The sequence below is a fragment of the Opisthocomus hoazin genome, chromosome 24 (genome assembly GCF_030867145.1).
Source record: "Opisthocomus hoazin isolate bOpiHoa1 chromosome 24, bOpiHoa1.hap1, whole genome shotgun sequence".
Classification (NCBI taxonomy): domain Eukaryota; kingdom Metazoa; phylum Chordata; class Aves; order Opisthocomiformes; family Opisthocomidae; genus Opisthocomus; species Opisthocomus hoazin.
Window position 1 is genome coordinate 8,228,668 of NC_134437.1, and position 23,007 is coordinate 8,251,674.

The window sequence follows — 23,007 nt, forward strand, 5'->3', positions numbered from 1 at the left end:
CCACGCCCCCAAATCACAGCCCCCCACCAAATCACAGCTCCCTCCCAAAATCACAGCATCCCCAAATCACAGCCCTCAAAAATCACAGCCCCCCCAAATCACAGACCCCCCCAATTCACAGCCCCCTCCCCCAAATCACAGCCCCCCCCAAAATCACAGCCCCCCCACAAATGACAGCTGCCCCAAAATCACAGCCCCCCAAAATCCCAGCCCCCCCTCCCAAAATCACAGCCCCTCCAAATCACAGCCCCCCCTAATTCACAGCCCTCTCCCCACAAATCACAGCCCCCCTCCCAAAATCACAGCCCCCCGCAAAATCACAGCCCCCACCAAATGACAGCCCCCCCAAAATCACAGCCCCCCCACAAATGACAGCCGCCACAAAATCACAGCCCCACCAAATCACAGCCCCCCCAAAATCACAGCACCCCCCCAAATCACAGCCCCCCTCCCAAAATCACAGCCCCCCCCACAAATCCCAGCCCCTCTCCCAAAATCACAGCCCCCTACCAATTCACAGCCCCCCCCAAATCACAGCCCCCCCCCCCCAGGCAAACTTAAGCATGAATCTTGCTTAAGAGAGATAAGCTCCCCCCCACTTGGCATGAATCTTCCCAAAACTCCCCCCAAATTTTTTTTTGGGGGGACACCCCCACGAGATGATGCGCAGAGGCTCCGCGGACGGCGACGCTGCAAATCATCGACTCGATATTAGTCAGGGGAGGGATAATTAATTCCCAACCGCCGCAACGCCCCATGCCCGGCCACCTCAGTCTCCCCCCCCCGGGGGGTTCTTTCCTTTTCCACCCCGACACCCCAAATCCGACCCCCTCGCGGTTCTATTCCCATCCCTCCCGCGCCAGGGTGGGGGTTTGGCCCATCCCTGAGATAATTAGCAATATTAACGCTGATTATTTTTTTTCCATCGGGGGTGACGCAAAATATTGGCTCCGCTGCGGATGCCAGGGAAGTTGATTCCTCTTTATCCAGCTGGAAAGCCAAGGGACAGCGGGAACTTGGAATTTCCCGGCCCCGTCGGAAGACCGAGGCGCCCAGCGCCGGCGATATTAATTAATAAAATATCTTTGGAGCTGCCGGTTTCGCCAAAAGGCTCGGCGAGCGACCGCGTCGACGTTGGAAGAGCGTCCTCCTCCCTCAGCCTACGCAGGACGGGGTTTGCTCCCCGGCAAGAAGCGAGGCGACGGGGCAGAATTTTACCTGTGGGGACAGGCAAGCCTGCCCTAATTAGGCCTTAATTGCCATGGGCTAGGAGACGATCGCGGGCTAATTCCTGGGGGGAGCTGGGATTTGCTGGAAGGATCCATAGACCCTCGGGTTCCCCGGAGAGGTTTATTGCATCTGGAAACTATAAAAGGCGTTCGATGAAACTCCAGCCGTAACAACGCGTCCCAAACGTCCGTTTTGACCACGACCCCAGGACAGAATATTCAAAATGGCTGCAAGGCTTCGCTTCCCGGGATCTTCTCGGTGCCCAGCTCTCTCTCCCGCCGGTGATGGGCTCGTTTTGGGGTGATGGACTCCGTCCCGCGGCCCGGCGTGGACCGAGAGAAGAACCCAAGCCCTCGCAGAGGTGTAAACCCAGCACGGAGGAGCTGCTCCAGCTCCACATCTCCCACGTGGGCTGCCCTGCCCACATCTCCGCACCGAGAGGTCTCAGGGCTGGCAGTTCCGAGGTTCACCGAAGTTTGGGGTGACCCCACGCCAAGGGGTGTCCACTCTGGAGGAACCTCGGGACGCCTGAGCACCCACGGGGCAGGTACGGGGTGCCCACCTTGCCTGCTCATAGCTCCTTGGGTCACCCATCTCCCAAGGGACCCCTCGGGCGGACCTCAAGACCAGCGGCCACCGCAGCTCCAGCAGACGACGTGTTTTTGAGAACCCACCAGGAAACACCGCGCTTTGGCAGCGTTCTTCGCCACCTTAGCAGAATGCCACGAGCATCTGCTGGGCTGTTAGTCACTGCTAATGACTGCACCCTGCCCTAATATTTAATTTACAAAAGGATAAATTGCCAGTTACGATTAATTCAGCACGATGAGCGCTGAGTAATTTGGAGAAGAAAAGGAGGGGCGAGTGGAGGGGGGAATCCTGGCTGCTTGAGGAGTGAATTTGTAACGAGCTCTGCCGTCACCCGGTCCAAAGCCATCTGGAAATGCCACCAAACGCCGCGGTGAGGAACGGGACCGTTTTCCTGCCCCATGTCTGTGTGGGCGAAGGGTCTGCCATCCAAAAAACGCCGCTGAAAGGGTGACAGGGACAAAGCGACCGCCTCGGGCTCAGCCTTCCTCAACCCATGGCCTAGAAATGCCGTTGGGCTTCGCAAAGCCAGCCCCGGGACCTCAACAAATCCTTTTTGGCGGGCTCCTCGCCGTAGATCCATCAAAAACGCATCCTGGGTTCCCGGTATTCCTCCTCATCTCCCAGGAGAAACGATTCCTCCGGCGGGAGGACGGTCTGCTGAAGATGTGCTGCTCGGTCACCTGTCCTCAGAAAGTCTATTTTCAAGACAAGTTGGGGGTTTTTTTTAATACCTGAAGAGCAGCGAAGCTTCCCGCGTGAGAAGACGGCCCCGTCCGTTGTTTGAGCCTCTCCCTTCCCGGTCTGCCCTAGGTGGGTAGGTAAAACTGTGATGTTCCCTCACCCAGGGAGACCAAGCTCCTCCTCGGCACAGACACCGGAGCATTTTCTAAAAAATATTCATCTGTTTCTCTTAGCAACTGAAAACCCAGGGCTGCAAAGAGCCGGAGGGCAGCCAACCACGCTGACCACCCCCAGATCCACTCCCGCGTCACCTCCCCGGCTCCTGAACCAACTCCGGCCGCAGGCCTGCTCCGCTCAGATTTGAAACCAGAGGAGAAGACGCCCCTCACCCCAGCTTTCTCACCACGTTTTTTGGAGAGCAAGAAGAGAAGGCGGCTGCTTCCAGATGCTCTCCCGCTCCCCGGCTGCTAGCAGGTACCAGCGAACCGCCTGACCTGAATATTTAATAATCAGATGAGCCGAACAAAGCCCCGGGTATCTCCGAGGATGCTTCTTGCAATCCAGCCAGCTCCATCACAGGGCAGCACCATGGCACACTGAGCAACCCTGAAAGCAAATTACATCTCCTTTTTTCTCCCCCCACCCCCATCAGCAAAAAAAAAACCCAAATCCTTAGAGCCCAACACGCTGAAAGGAGTAAATAACCCGGCAGCCAGCAAGGCGATTCCTGCCAGTCACAGCCCTGGGACCGGCTGCCCAGAAACCAGAGCCCTTCTCGGCAGTCAAAACCTCATGAAGTTTTCAGAGGTTGGCATCCAGCGGAGAAGACGCGGGGGAAGCGATGGCTGGGTCACCTCCGTTCCACAGAAATCCATTTTTCCCCCAGCACAACGGGCAGCTCTCACCAGCTCGCGGCCTGAGGAGAGTCAAGCAGCGAGGAAGAGGTCGGTGTATCACCGAATGAGGAAGAAAAACTCCACCAAAGCTGGGAAGCAGCGGCCCAGTCCCTGTTAAAGTCCCAGTTACTGCCCTGCCACCACCTCAGCAGAAGAGCAACCATTTATTTTACTGAGGAATCCTTGCAAAACCTCAAGAAGCCTCTGTCAGGGAGGGGCCGCCTTTCTAAACAAGCTCATTGAAGCTGGATATGACTAATTAGGAAGGCAGAGGTGATGGCTGCGAGGCCGGGGAATCAGGCAGCATGCGCAGTCACGTTTGCCTTCCCACAGCCCACAGCAGCTGGCCGGCGGGGAAGGGCGAGGACCAGGGTTAGTCACTCGATTTATTCAGAGCAAGAAACCCTTCCCTGCCCCTGGAAAGCCACAACCCCGCTCCCAGGGGGTAAAATCTGTAAGAAATGAGTGAAGCTTGCCGAAGACAGCGAGTATTCCTGCCTACTCCCCGCTCTGGGCCGAGGGGTGGTGGCAGGGGTTGTCTTCTGGACACAGACAGACCCTCCGACCCAAACCAGGTGGGTTGCGCCCCAGGATGGTGCTAGTAAAAACCAGCAGACTGAAAGAGGTTACTCAATCAACGTTTTAATTGACTGGAGCAGAAGACACAGTTTCCATAGCAATGGGCCATCGGCCCCAATTCGTACAAAACCAGAGTTAAAAAAAATAATTAAAAAAAAAAGGGCATTTATTAAAAATGGAAAAAAAGGTACAAAAGCGCCCCTGCCAGCTCACACCCTTCCCGCCTCCTGGAATTTCTTGAGCAGAGGTTCGTCGGCCCGAAGCGCGAAGGTCAAAGCCCGTTTCTGGTAGTACGTGGGGTCCAGCGCCAGGTTGTCGATCACGTCTGCCAGGAGATGGGCTCTCTCCACCGAGCTGCCCGGGGCGTCGTAGCCCACGGCGGTGAAATGCACGTGCAGGTGGTAGTAGGAGGGCTGGTAATGCAGGTAGATCCGCAGCCGGGATCCCGGCACGCCGAAGCGCTTCGCTACGGCCTCCTAAGGAGAGGAAGAACACCCCCGGTCAGGAGGAGCGGCGCGCAGCGAGGGCACGGGGGCAGGCAGCGCACGGACAGACAGACCGACCTTGCAACGGACGGGACAGACGGAGCATCCCCAGAAGGCGGAGAGAAAGGCAGAAGCGATTTCCGCTTCCTCCATCCTCGCAGCAAGGCAGAGGGGGAATTGGGGGGGGGGGAAGGATGGAGCTCTTCCCCATCCTCCGTGTCGGCCTCCGCAGGGATGGAGCGATGCCTCCGGCCGCCCCACTTTTCTCCCTCCGTGACGGGACGCGCTCTCCACTCGTATCGTTTTCCCTTCCACCCTTATCGCTTCGGCTCACTCGGGCAGTTACAGGGATCCTGTTACCAGCCGGTGTAATTAAAGCTATAAACAGCAACGGCAAACTCAAGCACGCCGGCTTGGCTCGCTGCGATCCCCTGACTAATCTCTTAATTAATCTCCACTTTCCCCAGCACAATTACTTTCCGAATTTTGAAGGCGGCGAAGGAAAGGGAAGCTATCGTGCATCCATCTACCAAGCACGCCCCGTCACGGGGCTGGAAAAAAAAAAAAACCTCGGCCGGTGAAAACGGTCCAGGGGTTGGGAAGGAAGTTAGGAACACAAGGAGGACACGGCTCAACTTCTGCTCCTCCGTCAGCAACGAGCACCCCCGAAACGCCGGGGGAAGGCACCCCTGGAGCAGCAGGGACCGAGAGAGCGGGACGTACCGTCACCTCTCGGTCAGCGGTCCCCACGCAGATCGGTAGAACGCAGGGCAGCGACCTTGTGGCGGGCAGGCTGTACTCTGCCCGGCCAGGACAGCCTCGTGCTTACCTTGCCTTCTCGCAAGACGTTCCTCAGCAGCGGGAGGTGCTCCCCGGTGAGGTCCCGAAGCGATTTGATCTCCCGACGGTGGACGAGGGCTATCAGGTAGAGGTCATCCAGCTGCAGAGAGACACGGAGAGGGGCTCACCCACACGCCCACGGCACCTTCGAGCATCGTTTCTGGACAAATTGGGGTTTGTCCAGGAATCAGCAGAAGAGGGAAGCTCCACCCCAACCCACAAACACAAATATCTTCTCAGTTCTAAAGGCGGATTGATCAAGCAACTCTTTTCTACCGCATTCACATCTCCCCGAGCATCTCGGACATGTTGTCCCAGTGCAGATCCAGGCTTGCAGAAAAGGTGCAGGCACCTGCCCGGCTACGTGGGGGAAACCGAGGCACCCACCCAGCCCCATAGAATCACAGAATCACAGAATAGTAGGGGTTGGAAGGGACCTCTGTGGGTCATCTAGTCCAACCCCCCCGCCGAAGCAGGGTCACCTACAGCAGGCTGCACAGGACCTTGTCCAGGTGGGTCTTGAATATCTCCAGAGAAGGAGACTCCACAACCTCCCTGGGCAGCCTGTTCCAGTGCTCCGTCACCCTCAGAGAGAAGAAGTTCTTCCTCATCTTCAGACGGAACTTCCTGTGCCTCAGTTTGTGCCCATTACCCCTTGTCCTGTCACTGGGCACCACTGAAAAGAGCTTGGCCCCATCCTACTGACACCCACCCTGCAGATATTTGTAGGCATTTATAAGGTCCCCTCGCAGCCTTCTCTTCTTCAGGCTGAACATCCCGGGAGGCTGCGGGGTCTGCCAGCACGCAGGGACGCTGCACGAACACCGCCTTTTCCATGGAGCAAGCGAAGGGTTTGTCTCCGCGCTCAGACGAGGATTTACAGTGAATCGCAGCAGCCAAAACCGCGGCCGTAGATTTATTCCGAGTGAAAAGCTTCCTACATCTCCACTGTGCAAACAGCCGGCCGCTTTCCTGCCGTGCCAGTTCTATAAATAACTATTATCAAGACCTCATCGGTCACCGGACAACGCCAGTGTGGTAAAATATGGCCGTTCAGCAGCTCTCAGCCAGGGCTTTGGCATCTCCCGAAGTGCTTAGCGAATTCAATGTTTAACAAAACATAGGGTTGTGGATCATTACACTTCAAAAAAACAAAACACAGACACCCCACCTCCTTCAGTTCAGTCAGTGGCTTTCTAACAACACAAACACTGCAAAGAGCAGAGTTGAGGTATTTGAGAGCCAGCGGGTCTTTGCAGGGCTGTGGGAAACCCATCTGGCTGTTTGGAAACAGAGGCTCGTGCCAAAAGATGCTCTCAGGACCCCGTCTCGGGGCTCTCGGAACACAAAGCTGCTGTTTGCAGCCAACCAGCTCACAGTTCGGTTTGATTCCCAAAGCAGCCTGCGCACAGCTCTGGAAAAAGACGGCGTATCAGCTTGTCCTCTTCGGATCCGGGCTGGCTGGTGAGGGGGAAAGCAAACACCTCTTCTGCTTAGAACAACATCTGCATGTTGCTGTTTGAAAAAAATAAGCCTGTTGCTAAAAAGGCCCCGAATGATGTCACGCCGGGCATCGTTTCAGGCAACGCCTCGGGGCTCCTGCGGGTTTGAAACCAACTCAGGAGTGGAGCGGAAAAAAAAACACCCACGCTAAAAAAAACTTCTGGGGAAAAAAACAAAAAGAAAACAAATCCCAAAACCCATCTCAAACCACGACCAAGGAGCAGGGGGTTGAGCAGCGGCAGCCGATCCCGTGCCCAGAAGGTTGAGGCAAGCATGCAGACTTTGACACAAACGAGAAGTCTTCTTCCCATCCATCAGCCTGAGATAATTACAGGTGAATTGGCAGCAGGCAAGGTGCTAAGCTTGCACAAGGCGATGCTGTCGAAGGGACTTCTCAGAGGCTGGGAGCTCTGTCTCGCTTCCCTAATTTAATTTAGCAGCCTCGCCTGTTCGGCGGGACGTGGCAGAAGGAACCGGTGCTCGCGGGCAGCCCCGGGGCTGCCAGGATCAGCTCTGGCTCGGCGTCACCCTCAGCCAACGAGAAATTCCTTGGCTGAAGGGCAGAAGTCGACAGCCCTTGCTGGGACGCGGGCTCGCCTGCCTGGGAAAGAGGGAGGCAAGGCGAAGGGGATGACAGAACTCTGACAGCGGCCCAGCCGTCGGGAAGAAATCAAGAAGATCCTGTTCAGCGTACCGAGAGGCAGCAGCAGCATGGGGAAACCTCCCCTAAAGATGAATCCGACACCATTTAAGCACTCCCTGGCCATTCTAGCTGCAAGATGTGGGCACGACAGCTCTCCAGGGAAAGCTAAAGCTCGGTTTTTAGCCCATGACCTGAGTTGTGAAGCTCAGCTGCTGCGAGCAACGGTTTACACCGAGGCTTTGCTCGATGCAAGGCAAGGTGCGGCGCGCTGCACTTTTTAGGACCCCTAAATATTGCTTTTATTTGAAAGCAAACGGCGCTGAAGCAGGCACGCTGGCGTAAGCACGACGGCAAGCTTGCCGCGTGTCACCTGCTTTGCAAAGTCCCTCCAGGAAAAACACCATGCCTCCCAGCGAGCAAGCAGAAATTCGAGGTTGGTGACCCCATCACAGCTTGACAGGGGATTTTGGGTGTATGTGCAAGGAACTGACGGTGACCAGAGACTACCCTGCCATGACTGACTCACCTGTCCTCCTCCCCAGGTCACTCCGAGGTGACAGCACCGGGCCACAACTGGGTGCTCCCAGTGCAGAAACACAGAACCGCGCCGCCCACGAGCACGCTCGCGTTCCCGCTTCTTTCAGTTTGTACTTCCCATTTCTAAGTCTTCATCACATGGTAACTTGTCCCCCTCGCCACTTGCAGAAGCATTTTGAGGATCAGAAACACGAAGGGGACTTTTTTTTTTCCCCCCACCCCCCAACTCCACAGGGCGCACGTGGGGAGTTTCATCTCCCCAGGCACCCCCACCAGAAATACAGCACGCAAGGCAGCCGGAGCCCAAGGAAACTACGAGTTGCTCAACACAGGATTACAGCCTGGGCTTAAAAACCTCTGCATCTCTCTGCGTGGCCACCCCCAGGAAGGGTTAAGCAGCTGCTCACAAGCTAACAACCATCTGTTTTAATATTGTGTGGAGGAGAGTTGATTGCAGCAACCCAAGGACAACACATCTGCCCAGTTCACACCTAAAGCTGAGGCTTGCAGAAAAAACACCCAAACTAGTTCAGCAGGGAACAAATATGTAGCTGGGTTTAGGTTCAAGCACCTCAAACGACATTTGGGCTAAGAGGAAGAGAAGTTAATAGATGAATCACCCAGCAGGCAGAACAGCCTGAGTTTTGCAGTGGCCTCAATTAGCACGTGATAAAAGGCCCCAGCAATATCATCACTTCATGACAGCGCAAACAGGAAGGACATTCCCCTACTAAAATTTTCATTAGCGTGCTATTAGTAGCAGGGAAGTGGACTTTTCCTCTGGATTACCTTCAGACAAGCAGCATCCCTTCCGAGATAAGAGGAGCAAACCAACCTGGTTCTGATTCCACTTAAAATCCGGAACTAGAACAAAGCCATTGCTAGGATCTGGGTTTTCATGGATGATTCGATCAGCCTCAGCTTTCTTCTCCAGGATATTATACACCCACTGAAAGAGAAATACACAATTTATAAACCAGCAGAGGGAAAAAAAAAAAACCCAACACCTCAGGCACATTTAGCCCAAGCTCATGGATTAGTGCATATCTGCTGCAAGTAGAATATTAAAAAAAAAAAGCAACGACTTGATTTAAAAACGACCAAAGGATTTAATGGCTGATAACATTTGTAGCTAATTATCCATAAAACACTCCAAACTCCAGGCTATTAGGAGCACATCAGTGAAAGATATCCCCCTCCCCGATCCCGCCGCGTGGCACGGCACTGCCGGCTAGCTGAATTCTTCAGGGATTTCTATTTTCCTCTCAAGCATTAAGAGCCAGCCGCAGCTGGAGATGAGGTATTGAGCAGAGATGGTTTAGCCCAGGGTAGAAATAGTTGCATTTGCCCCTAAGAGGATTTGGAGAGAATTCTCCCCGATGGGGTCTAGCAATAAACCAGACCTGGCTGCTTTACGTGGCCAGAGACGGCGCTGCCGCCAGCGCCAAGCACCCCGAGGGGCAGCGGCACCCCTCCTGCACGCTCCCACAGGGTGGCAAGGGACAGGTACAGGCATCCACCTCAGCCCCCAGCACAGGCCCCGCCAGGCGGGCAGCGGTGGAAGCCAGCTCTCGTGGGGCTCAGCAGGCGCCTCTTGCACCACCATCGGGGTTTTTTACACCTTTTTCCCCCCTCCCAGGCTGCACCGAAACCTTTACAGCTAGGTTTGGGAAGGGGAAGGGGCCGGGGCCGATTTTCTTCCCCATTCACAAAGGAAGGAGCAGATTGCTTGCAAGCCTGAGGTTGGATGCGGCGCTGGCTGCTGGCAGCCAGCGCTCGCTGTGCAAATATAAAAAAACTGGTGCTTTCTTGCTCCTCCTTCAAGGCAAAGCACCACCCAGAGAAGAGTTTCAGCTAGGAAATGGAAGAGGCCAGGGATAAGCGACAGAATAAGACCAATGGAAGGCATCTTCGCTTTTCCAGGCTGCCAACCCGAGCTGGAGCACCCTTCTTCACACCTCCAAAATGCCCTTTGTGCTCTAGCTTAAGTCTGTCTTCACACTTGGACCGCCAAGGGAGTCCCAGCAGGTAAGACAAAGCAAGCAGAAAGTGCCTAGGGCTTGGAAGCCATTTCAAAACATCCTTTTCCCCATCAGATTTAGGTATGAATCATTCTGGTTGCCCCAGGGGTAGCCAGTCTGCAGACACCGAGCATGCTGGGTCAGTGGATGCTGTGCACACCAGACACGCAAGATAAAGAGACAGCCCTTTTGGGGAACCGTCAAGAGTTTAATTAATCTAATCAAAACTTCGGATCATGGTGAATTGACCTGAATATATCCTCAGAGAGAAGCCAACCTCTCCTCCCTTGATCTTTTTTTTTTTTCCCCTTAAATTTTTGGTCTTTTCTTCCTAGCAACAACGTCTCAGAGAAGATTAGATTCTCAAAGCGATTTCGGAAAACACGGCACAAGATCGCTCTGCTCCGTGACCCTGGAAGAAAAGCAGGGTAGGAAGCTCAGCAAGAAATGAAAGTTTGCCCCCCCCCCCCACCCCCTCTTTATTTTTAAATGCCTGCTCTTTTCACAAGCGCCAAGCTGTCTGTGCCCTAAGTAAGTTCACCGATCAGATGAGCTGAATTTTAAACCCTCATGTGATGGGCAGGCCATCAGCTGACCGCTCATGCTGTTTCCAGCACAAGCTCAGAGAGGACAACACATGTCCAGAGCCTGGCACCACAATAAAGCTATTCTACTGCAAGCATCCAGGCTTTGTGTTCCCCTGCAGAAGACAGGGCCGCTTCTGTAGTCCCCTGATATTTCTATCACCCTTCACATTTCCCCTTCCGCTCGGCAAAACCCGCTGGATAAAGACAAGAAACAGCATTGTCAAACCGGCCAGGCCGAGGGCTGACTGCGCTGACCACGACTTCTCACCAGACGCTGCTGCTGGTCACCAGGAACACGTTTCCACGCACAGAAAACATCTCATCGGCATTTGGTGGCAGAGAGCGAGAGCTCCAGCAGCTTCTGAAGGCAGCTGCTACACCGAGAAACCTCAGAGCAAAAGCACAGAGGAAAACATTGCCTGGTGGAAGCACGCTGGTGTCTTTCTCCAGCTCATAAACACCGCCTGGGTGTTATCGGCGTCGCAGCCGGGCTGCCGGCGAGGAAGCTGAACGGTGGAGCAAAGCAGGCGGGCACGGAGCGATGGAGCGCACAGGGCAGCTTGCAAGGGGCCTTGCGGCCTGAGAGGCTGGAAGCAGGATTCCCGTTCGTCCGCTCGCCGTTAGAGCACAGACATCACGCCCGTTAACGGCTCTGCTGCTGCTCAAGGTAGCAGGGAAGAGGTGTGGGGATACCCAAAGCCTGTGGTTGGCTGTTTTGGGGGGTTATTTTTAACTGATGGCCTCAGCAGATTCAGGATTTGTTTTATTTTTCCTGCTTCTGCACAGGCTGGCGTGAACTGGTCCCTACAGACTTGAGTTCCTTTGGTCTCTAAAGGAGAAAGGTAGGGAAAGGAATGGTCAAAAAGGAGGAAAAGTAGGAAAAAAGTCCGTCACCGCTGCCTGGAGCAAGGAGTAGCCTAGAAGTGTACCCTCAGCAAGTTCACTGATGACACCAAACTGGGAGGAGTGGTGGATACACTGGCAGGCTGTGCTGCCATTCAGTGAGCCCTGGACAGGCTGGAGAGTTGGGCAGAGAGGAACCTGATGAGGTTCAGCAAGGGCAAGGGCAGGGTCCTGCCCCTGGGGAGGAACAACCCCAGGCACCAGGACAGGCTGGGGCGGACCTGCTGGAGAGCAGCTCTGCGGAGAGGGACTGGGAGTGCTGGGGGACGACAGGGTGGCCATGAGCCAGCAGCGTGCCCTGGGTGCCAAGAAGGCCAATGGGATCCTGGGGTGCATCAAGAGGAGTGTGGGCAGCAGGGCGAGGGAGGTTCTCCTCCCCCTCTGCTCTGTGCTGGTGAGGCTCCATCTGCAGTGCTGTGTCCAGTGCTGGGCTCCCCAGTTCAAGAAAGATGAGGAGCTACTGGAGAGAGTCCAGCGGAGGGCTACGAGGATGATGAGGGGACTGGAGCATCTCCCCTACGAGGAGAGGCTGAGGGAGCTGGGCTTGTTCAGCCTGGAGAAGAGAAGGATGAGAGGGGACCTTAGAAATGTTTATAAATATCTGCAGAGTGGGTGTCAGGAGGATGGGGCCAGACTCTTTCCAGTGGTGCCCAGTGACAGGACAAGGGGCAACGGGCACAAACTGAAGCAGAGGAAGTTCCAGCTGAACAGGAGGAAGAACTTCTTCCCTCTGAGGGTGACGGAGCCCTGGCCCAGGCTGCCCAGGGAGGCTGTGGAGTCTCCTTCTCTGGAGATATTCAATATCCTGTGCAACCTGCTCTGGGTGACCCTGCTTGGGCAGGGGGTGGGACTGGGTGACCCACAGAGGGCCCTTCCAACCCCGACCATGCTGGGATTCTGTAATACCAACCCGAAGGGCTGAATGGCAGAGGAGCCAGAGGCAAAGCCCGAGGAGCAAGTTGCAACGGAGGAATCTAAGAGCAATCCGTATCTTTCCATTTCCACAACACCCGAGAGACCCCTAAGGCGGCCAGCGAGCTGCACCAACGCGCAGGGAGCCACCCTCGGAAAGGAACGCCCCAGCACAGAAAGTCTCCAGAAGCCTTGAGAAAGGCGGCTTCGGGTACATCTCCGAGGCAAAGGATTTTCTGCCAAGATGGAGGAGGATGCCCCAGAGGACAGAAGGACGGGGATGGAAAAAAAGAGAGAAGAGAGCCCTGTTTCGCATCATTGAGCTTACCCCAAAGGTCAGACAGCCCCAAGCAAGTCCAACAGATAAAGGGATGCATTCAGCGACCCAGGAGTTGGAGGAGGCATCTCACAGCCCAGCGCGTTAAAGGAAGACACGATCGCAAGGCGTCCACCTCCGCAGAGGGCCACGGTGCCCCGGGCAATCCAGGGAAGCAGCAGTATCCGTACCTGGACGCTGAAGCTCTGGGACTGGATGAAGGGCAGCGTTATGTTCTCATAATCCTCCCAGGTTTCACGGACGAGGTGCACTTCTTGGCGGAGGTATTTCTGGAGGTGCTTCTCCGTGGCGGGGTACACCACTGTGGTTTTGATCTCTAGAAAGAAAACACATTTACCGAGTTATCACCACAAGACCCACCTTACTTTCTCCAGTCCCCAATAAACCTGTTTTCCCTCCCAATAAATGCCACGCTAACATATTTTTAAGAGATACCACTAAAAAAGCAGGGTGGGGGAGAACGGATTTAACCTCCCAGGCCACCACTTTTCTCAAGGAAAGACAAGCTGACAACACAGCCAGGGCCTGTCTTTCCAGTTCAGATGGAGGAGTTCGCTGTCTGCAAGGGTTTTTTTCCCCCCCACACTCACTTTTCCAGGCTTATCAGCAATATCAGGGGCAGAGCTAGGGCTCCCAGGGCAGAGCCTAAGCGCAGCCAACAACCAGGACAGAAACACGACCCCGGGGGCAGAGACGCATCTTCCTCACGCTCGAATCTGAAGCTCGTGGGACGTTATCGAGCGAGCACTCGGCGACGTTCTCCAGCCACGGCGCGAGCTGCCAGCAGCGAGGCCGGCACAGGGAGCAGCTCCTTCCCAGAGCTCTGGGCCATTGAGATGCTCGGCCTCCGGCACAGGAGGCAGAGAGGTCACAGGAACGGATCCAGAGCAAACAAGATGGGTTAACACGGCGCAGGACGAGGGCTGGGTGACTCCCCTGCGCCAGCTGACAAGGAGCATTTCGCCGTTCGCTCTGGCAACGCGAAAACAATTTCTGTTTACCTCGAGATGAAAACTTTGCCACGTAATTTCTGTGGCATTAAACAGGACGCAAGGGCGCACCTCGTTAACCTGGCAGCTCCGACCTTGGCAGCAGCAAATCCTACCATGATAAAACACTTGGAAAATGTCCCTCTTTGGCCAAGATCGGATATGCAACAGAGCTTGCCGCAAGTCCACGGGTGCCAGCGGTGCCCCTGCCTTCCCAGCTAACGGAGAGCTGCTGTAAAACTTCATGCAGGAAGGAGAAAAACCCCACGAGCTTGGACGAACCCCAAGGAGATCGGACCAAAGCAAGCGGCCGGGGGGCTCTGCGAGGCTGTAGCTTGTGCCCAGGGTCTGCCACGGTCACAAAAACCGTGGGCTGCACGCTCACCAGGGCACCAAACAAGCTTCACACTTTATATATGCACTGAATAGAAATATCTATTTGTTCCTAAAGCCATATTTTAGGGTGGTGCTTTTTTTTGTGTGTGTTCTGGTTTCTGTTCTTAAAGTCGGTGCTGCACAAGCCGGGAGACTCTGCCTTTTCATTTCATGCCAAACCCAGCTTAACGAAATCCACAGGAAAATGCTGGTAAGATGAAATATGAAAATGCAAACCACAAGGGCAGCCTGGTCCGATTCCCACCGTACACATGTTCAAACAAGGTTGTTTTCCAGGACTCAATTAGCACTTGGAGCAGGATGATGTAATAGCAAAGAAAAAGAAGACAAGGCTGCAGCTCCTCACTTGAGGAGACCAGCAAAGCACTGGGGAGAAAACAAAGAGGCAAATGATAAGAAAATACCACACCGAGCCTCAGGCTGAAGCTCCTACAATTTAATTTTCTACCCCAAAACACGAGCGGGGGCTGCGACAGAAACCCCTCCGTGCTGGGGGCGGTGATAACCACAGCTCGTGGGCTGGACGGGGTTGCAGTGGACCCTTCACAGGTTCCCCAGCGCGTTCCCAGGTTGGGAGGTGGCTGCTTACGGTGGGGAGGGGCACTCAGGGTGCTTCAAAGCCTCCTGTGAGATCAGAGAAACCCTCAGCACGCAGCTGCGGTCGAGCAGCAGATGTTTGGAAGAGGAGAGCAGGGAGAGGCTGGGGCTCGCTAATGATTATTTCCCTTCTAGAGGTCTCATCAACCCTGAAACACCCCAGCAATGCTGATTAGCATAAATCCCTATGGCCAGAGAAGCTGTTTGATAAACTCTCAGAGCCTGACGATCGTTAGGAGCCCGCACACGGGATGCAAACTCCCAGCTAAGGCTGGGCTCAGCCACAGGAAACCTCCACAGCGAGACCGGGCTCGCCGCAAAAATCTTTCCGCTGCTGGCGACCGGCTGCGTTCGTGCTCCATTTTAAAAGCTGCCCTGCTCCTGGCAGACTCCACCTGCATTAAAGCACGAAGCGTGCCGTGGGGCAGCCAAAACCCGGCCTGCAAGTGGGGGTGAAGAACTGCTGGGGTTTTTAAGCTCGCTGAAGGGTCAGGGATTGTCTCCGCTCGTGTCCGAGTCCCACCAGCCGGCACGTTCCCAACCGCCAGTCCAGGGACACCACAAAACGCCTGTGGTTTATTCTGGAAGTCAGCACTGATCGTCAATTAACTGGAGGTTATAAAAAAGGAGGTTTAATTGAAGGAACCTGGATGAGCAAGAGGAAGATGTACTGCAACAGCAGAGAACCAAGCAGCCGGGCAGTTCACCCTATGAAGGGTGTTTGAGGGGATACACCATGCCTTTATTTCCCTGCCCAGGAGGAAAGGAAGCTCCCATTGACCAGAAACAAAATGATTTCTCCCCATTCTGCTAAAAGTAGGAGCAAAAAACAACCCAAGGCATAAAAAAAACACCCTAAAACCACAGCTCAGTTTGGGGAGCTTCTGGAAAGCAGAGCTGAAGGCAGCTGTCTCCAAGAGGAGAGGACAGAAGATGTCACCCCATGCTCCCTACGGCGCAGGGCAGCTATGTGCCACAGATGGGAAGGAGGCAGAGAGAGCTAGAGAAGTGCTCTCCAGGCTCACTGCGATGCCTCTTCCCCTTCCAGGCTGCGCTGACCCCAGGCTCAGCCAAAACCCCCCTTCCAGCTCGGCACATCAAACTACAGACCAATGCAAATGGCCAGGGCAACCCACCGAGATGCCTCACACTCGCTTCTCCCGTCCCACTCCGCAACATTAAAACGGACCACTCTTGTTTTAAATAGATTTAAAGATGCCAGCGAGCCAAGAGAAGCACACAGGGCAGGAACAACCTGTTTCTTACTCTGGGACAGGGGTGCTTTTTCCTCCCTTTGAGCTCTGGCTTCTAACCTGCCTAATTAACTGAACCATCAGGTGCAGGAACGTGCCAAACCCAGGCAACAGCAGAGAAAGTCATATTTGCACTCCTGCCAGGGTTTGTTTTTCTTTTTTTCTCCTCTGCAAACACCTTTCACACCGCATACAGCTCTGTGCCATCTTCCCATCGTCAGACATCTCCTTCCACGCAGCCCTAATGTTATGACACACAACCTCCCCCTTCCCCGGCTGCATTAACGTAAATTTATTTAGTTTTACAGTCACAGCTGGGCAGCAGCCACAGGGCAACACCTAATTTTAACCCACCCCCAACCAGGCCCGACCGCAGCTTCACCTCGGACATCTGGGGCCCTCGATATTGAAGTTTAAAAAAAAAATCATAAAAGGATAAAGCTTGCAAGAGCTCGCACCACTACCGAGGCCAGCGCGTGCCAGGGCAAGCCGAGCGCTGCCGGGGACTCGTGCCAAGGCTGTCTGGCTCCTGGTCTGCACCCGCAGACCAAGGACTCTGTGGGCTCCAGCTCCAACAGCCAGAGAAAATTTGCAGGTTACCAACACCACCCCCCCCAAAAAAACCCCCTCCCACCACCCCTAAACCAGCCCTCCCATCTCTCCTGCATCTACCACCCCGCGTGCTCCTGCTGCTTCAGCATGACACTCATTTATTTGGGTATAAATGCAAAGGGTTTTCTTTCACTGGGCAAGCCCCGCAGGCAGGCGGAGCGTGGAACGCCAGGAGATGAACCAACCTTCCCCAGGCAGCTCAGGCAAGTTTCTCCAGCTCCCAGCCGCCCGAAACCAGATGCATTTTGGGCTCGGGAAGGCAGGGATATGTATCACTTCCTCCGTGACTGAACACTTTCCTTCCACGCTCTCCCAATTCTCCACCCTGCGATGGAGAGATGGAGCCGGGCTGTCTCCCAACGCGCGCGTTTTTAGGTGTTTTTAATAAGCTTCGGCCTGCAGCGCAGGGATGAGCCGTGCCCAGCGAGTAAAGACTCCTCAACCGACTGATAGCAGCCCTTGAATTACACCAGCACTGCTTTGGTGCCGTGGAACACAATGTCCCTCAGCAGCCAGGCAGGAGGAGGCTGCTTTTTGCTGGAAACAAAACGCTCTCCTCGCTAACCAGGCGTGAGCATCGCCAGGAGCTGGATGTTACTAGGGAATGTGTTGCCTGAGCCACCTGGCTTTCGCAATCCAGCCTTTGGCAGCAGGAAAAATAAAACCTTGCCCTTCCTACGAAAGCAGCCCTTGCTCCCCTGCAAGGGAAAGTCCCAGAGCTGGGGCTTCCTCCACCAGCATCTCACACTTCTAGGTGTAAGCTGCCTCTTAAGCCTAGGCAGCACCCAGCCTTAAAATAAGCTCCGCACGCCTGCCTTTGCTGCTAGCGGGTCAGCTACGATCACAGGGCACGCTCTGACACTGCTCCTCCTCGCTAACTCACTCAGAAATGTCCTTCTCCTTAGCCAGGTAGTTCGAGGTTGCCCTCCAGACAAACTCTGACCATTACTAAGCTGGTTGGAAAACGCTATTTCCCACTTTAGCCTTCCACTGGCGGCCAGTAAAAGCGATGAGCCAAGCAAGACTCTTTCTGACTGGCACCACCTTCACGTGTCCCCACGCCGGTGTGTGCTCCCAGCCCTAAAAATAAAAATATCTCATCTTTAAGCCGCAGCAGAGTGAAATTCCTCTTCCCAGGGCAGCAGGGAGTCGTTAGCTCAGGTAATGTGCTTCTTTTGGCCTCCCTTTCCCTGCCTTCGCCACGCAAACAAAGCGACCGGCCCAGCCTCGCAGGCTCTTTTACCACCAAGACAAAACAAGCTTTCATCGCGCAGGGCCTGTGTTAGCTTGACTCCGCGGAGGGAACGGCACCCGACTCCCTGAAACAAAGAGGCAGGGAAAGGCTGAAGACAGAAAAAAAAACCCCACTTTTCAGCTATCACGAAACTCCAGCTGAACAAAGAGCCCCCCTGGGGACTTTGGACCACAAAGGCAGCATTGAGAAACTCACTTTGGAGGAAAAAAAAAAAAGTAGAGGGACCCAGAGGCAGCTCCTGGCATCGACAACGCGCCCCACGGTGCGAGTCGCCCGCGGTCACGATTTCTTCGGGCCGGAGGTTCAGCTTAGAAGGCAAGAAGCCGAGCGTAGCGGCCCTCGGCTGCCCGGAACGCTGCGAAATCCCCGGGGTGAAATCCCCTTCTGCCGGACACCGCGACCCGGGACTTTTTGGAGGAACCACTTAACGCCAAAGTTTGAGTTTTTCCACGAAATGCTTTTACAGCATTGTGTTAACCGGGTGTAAAGCTGCAAGCTCCAGGAGAAAAAACCCTGTATCTCTGTAACCCTGCAACCAAGAGGCCGAGACAGACCCCGTGCAAGGGCTCGCTGGCTCTCTACACAATCATTTCTCCCAAGCCCTGACATCAGCTTGCAGCCTTACAGGAAATTTCTCCTTTATTTCAGGTTTATGAGCAGCATTCCTCACGTCAACTCCCTCCTTGGGCCACGACTCGGCTCAAAAGGGCAATTTCCTTCCCCTCCTGACACGCACAACCATTTCCTCTGGTGCCAGCCCAGCTGCTCACACCAACGTGCCCCACAGAAAACAGCTTTTCGGCTCCGAATCGCTGCGAAGGAGGAAGCCTCCTCGCTCACCGCTCGGAGCTGGCGAGCCCGGAGGGCAGCGCCGGGGTCCGCAGTCGCCCCCAGGTCTCCTGCCCAACATCCAGAACAGGCGCAGCGACGCCAAGGAGATGGCAGGGGGCAAAGACGCACCTCTGGTTAACATTTCTGCAAAAATCTAGCTTTAAAAGGCAACTTTTAGAGTAATTAAAGGGATAAACTTCAGCAGAAGGAAGCCAGAGGGTTTTTCCTCACTACAAGCCTGCGAGAGGAACGTTACACAGCGCCGCAGCAGAGGAGTCGAACGGCTGCAGCTGGAGAGAGGCCCAGGGGATTTCAGCCTCGCAATGCCACCTCGTGGGAAGCGCTGCCGGCCTCCAACGCAGCGGGCGCCTGATCCGGCCGACGAAGCTTTGGCATCTTCCCACGCAGGGCACCACGGCGTTTTCCCCACTGTCACGCCAAAACCTCTGATTTTGGGTCCTCGACGGACAAGAGGAGCTTCACACAGCTCGCAAGCACCCAAAGCCAGAGAGTGGTTCCTCCCACACCACGAAAACAGCACTAAAATAACAGTATCAATCATCTTAAGGCTATCATTTTGATTACTTTTATCTGTTAAACCTGTTTGGCTATCATTACCTTCATGGAAGCGTCGACACGTAATTAATCTCTACGCCTCCAGCATTTAAACACACACCAGCACTGCATCGAAGCGCCCGGCCTGCCCAGAGAGCAGCCCCGCAGTCGCAGGACGCCTTTCCATCACAAGAACCCATCTTGCAGGATGACAGCCTTCCACTGAAGCTCTCCATCCTGCTCATCTGACCTCGTCACAATCTTATGTGTCAAGAAACCTGATTAACAGATGCCCAAAATCAGGGGCTGGAAAGGCAGAGAGGCCAGGTGCCCGCCTGCCCCAGGCACTGGAGGTTACCAGCACTGAAATCCCCCCACAAACAGAATCACACAGAATGACAGCATGGTCGGGGATGGAAGGGACCTCTGTGGGTCACCCAGCCCAACCCCTGCCCAAGCAGGGTCACCCAGAGCAGGCTGCACAGCACCGCGTCCAGGCGGGGCTGGAATATCTCCAGAGAAGGAGACTCCACAGCCTCCCTGGGCAGCCTGGGCCAGGGCTCCGTCACCCTCAGAGGGAAGAAGTTCTTCCTCATGTTCAGCTGGAGCTTCCTCTGCTTCCGTTTGTGCCCATTGCCCCTTGTCCTGTCACTGGGCACCACTGGAAAGAGTCTGGCCCCGTCCTCCTGACACCCACCCTGCAGATATTTAGAGGCATTTCTAAGGTCCCCTCTCAGCCTTCTCTTCTCCAGGCTGAACAAGCCCAGCTCCCTCAGCCTCTCCTCGTAGGAGAGATGCTCCAGTCCCCTCCTCATCCTCATAGCCCTCCGCTGGACTCTCTCCAGTAGCTCCTCATCTTTCTTGAGCTGGGGAGCCCAGAACTGGACACAGATGACTGCAAGTAACCAAGTACTTGGAGCTACTCATCTGCTGCACTGGGGTGTTCGACAACGCGAGGAAAAGGGGCTGAAACGAGGCAGCGGCCAAAGCCTTGGCAGTAAGACGCTGCCTGCAGAGCGACAACAATCCACCCATCTCCCCACCTCAGCCAGGTCTGCTGCTGTCAGCCAAAGCACAACCAGGCTGGCAGCAGCGCTTGCCCGTCTCGCTGCATCCTCCCCTCCTGACCCAGCGGGATCACACCGACCAGCGTCCCAGCCACGGAGCGAGCCGCCCTCCCAGGAACCCCCTGACATGAGGCCGAGAGCGCTCACCGCTCAGCTCCGGGGGAGGATAGAGGTGGTACGTGCTGTAAATGTCATTGCTCATCTGCAGCTCCAGCTTTGTGTGCTTCTTCAGCAGGTCCACGACCTTCTCCTCCTGGAAGGGAGTCTTTTCCAGGATGACTACGGCGTCTGTCCCCTCTCCAGAGGCGCTGGTCACCTGGAATCAGAACGGATAAAGCCATCAGCAAACACAGAGCCAGCACTGGCTGGAGGGTTTGAGGCTCCCTCCCTCCACCCAGGCACCGTGGCAGACACCTTGCAGCCCCCCCCAGCTCTCATGCGCAAACCCCCTCCCCAGCTCAGCCACCCACTGGGCAGCACCCATCCAAAAACAAAGGCACCCTTGCCCCGAAGCACAGCAGGAACCTGCTTCCCATCAGGGAACACAGGCGGTTTTCTGGGGGAAGCACGAGATGCAGACAACACCTCAGCCTGTCTGCACCTCCACAGACACTCCCAGCGTCCACAGCTGCATTCCCCACGGACCCACATCACCGATTTCATCTCAGATACTGACACTTCGACACGGGGCCACGGACCGGGCGGTCGGAGGGTCAGGAAGAGGGCAGCAGCAGGTGGAGGGGATTGAGTCACAGTCAGGGAGCAAGCCTAGGCTGTTTCGGGGCAGGGAGCGCTGCTGCCCTGCCCCAAGGCACCACAACCCAGACCTGCACATGCTGGTTTTAGGAGGTGCAGGGTGCAGAGCACATCCCTGAATCGCTCCCGTTCATACAGGGCCCTGAAAACTGCCCAGGGAGAGCAAAGGCAGGTGGGTTCCTCCTCGGCTCCCAACCCAGCCATGCTCATAGGGTAAAGCAGGCAGGCTTGCGCCCAGCTCGGTTACCCATCAACCCATCGCCCCGAGACCGAAGCGGCAGATTTGAAGCTCCCCCATCCTCTTCGCCTGCTGGGACGCACACCTCCAGGACACAGAACCTGAGGTGGCTGCGCTGCTCCCACGCCACAAAGTTTAAAGAATTGTTACAAATTTCCCTTTTATGGCGCAGGACTGACATGGCTATCACCGAATCACAGAATGCTCGGGGTTGGCAGGGACCTCTGTGGGTCACCCAGTCCAACCCCCTGCCCAAGCAGGGTCACCCAGAGCAGGGGGCACAGCACCGCGTCCAGGCGGGGCTGGAATATCTCCAGAGAAGGAGACTCCACAGCCTCCCTGGGCAGCCTGGGCCAGGGCTCCGTCACCCTCAGAGGGAAGAAGTTCTTCCTCATGTTCAGCTGGAGCTTCCTCTGCTTCAGTTTGTGCCCGTTGCCCCTTGTCCTGTCGCTGGGCACCACTGGAAAGAGTCTGGCCCCGTCCTCCTGACCCCCACCCTGCAGATATTTAGAGGCATTTCTAAGGTCCCCTCTCAGCCTTCTCTTCTCCAGGCTGAACAAGCCCAGCTCCCTCAGCCTCTCCTCGTAGGAGAGATGCTCCAGTCCCCTCCTCATCCTCATAGCCCTCCGCTGGACACTCTCCAGCAGCTCCTCATCTTTCTTGAGCTGGGGAGCCCAGAACTAGTCACAGGGCTCCAGATGGGGCCTCACTAGGGCAGAGTAGACGGGGAGGAGAACCTCCCTCGCCCTGCTGGCCACACTCCTCCTAATGCACCCCAGGATCCCATTGGCCTTCTTGGCAGCCAGGGCACACTCCTGGCTCATGGTCAAATCACGGAATCACAGAATGGTTTGGGTTGGAAGGGACCTTAAAGATCATCTGGTTCCAATCCCCCTGCCATGAGCAGGGACAGCTTCCACCAGCCCAGGGTGCTCAGAGTTCCATCCAACCTGGCCTTGAGCCCTGCCAGGGAGGGTGCAGCCACAGCTGCTCTGGGCAGCCTGGGCCACTGTTTCACCACCCTCATGAGGAAGAATTTCTTCCCAATATCTAATCTGAATCTGCCCTCTTTTAATTTAGAGCCATCCCCCCTTGTCCTATCACTACACCCCCTGGTGAAAAGCCCCTCTCCATCCTTCCTGCAGCCCCTTCAGGCACTGGAGGCTGCTCTAAGGTCACCCCGGAGCCTGCTCTTCAGACCAGACCACGCTGCGCCCCGCGGCGCCATGTTGGGGGCGTGGCTTTAGCGGGGGGGCGTGGGCTGCGCGGCCCCCGTCGCCGTGAGGTGAGGAAAATGGCGGCGGGCCTGCCTGACCGGCCTCCCCCCCCTCCGCAACCGCACCCCGGTACCTGCCCGTGCAGGAACACGGCCTTGTCCCGCGCCGACTCCCGCAGCACACGCCGCAGGCTCAGCTCCGCCAGCGGGAAGGGGGCAGCGGCCCCGTCGTGAGGGGCGGCCCCGGTTTCCTCCCCCTCCTCCCGCTTCCTCTTCGGCCGCGCCGCCATCGCGCCCCCCGCACTGCGCATGCGCGGCGCCTCCGGGCCCGCGAGGAGAGCGCCCCCTAGCGGCTTGGCGGTATCCCACCCCCCCATGATGTTTGGGGTGCAAAAGGGGATGCGGGATCGGCCCCATCCCCGGGGAAAAACGGCCGCCCCCCACCCAACCGAGCCCGCCGAAGGGTCGGGAATCAACCCCCCCACTTACCCACTGGG

At 55.9% G+C, this 23,007-nt stretch overlaps 1 protein-coding gene across 1 annotated transcript; it reads right to left on the reverse strand.

The window, feature by feature from the left end:
• Positions 1-4,067: 4,067 nt before the first annotated feature.
• On the reverse strand, positions 4,068-22,830 carry DCPS (decapping enzyme, scavenger). The gene is made up of 6 exons (XM_075442565.1): positions 22,645-22,830; positions 20,448-20,616; positions 12,916-13,061; positions 8,821-8,934; positions 5,292-5,402; positions 4,068-4,453 (listed from the first exon to the last, which is right to left on the reverse strand). Exons 1-6 carry the CDS (start codon positions 22,819-22,821, stop codon positions 4,187-4,189), a joined length of 984 nt encoding a protein of 327 aa, XP_075298680.1. The 5' UTR covers positions 22,822-22,830; the 3' UTR covers positions 4,068-4,186.
• Between the last annotated feature and the right edge of the window lie 177 nt (positions 22,831-23,007).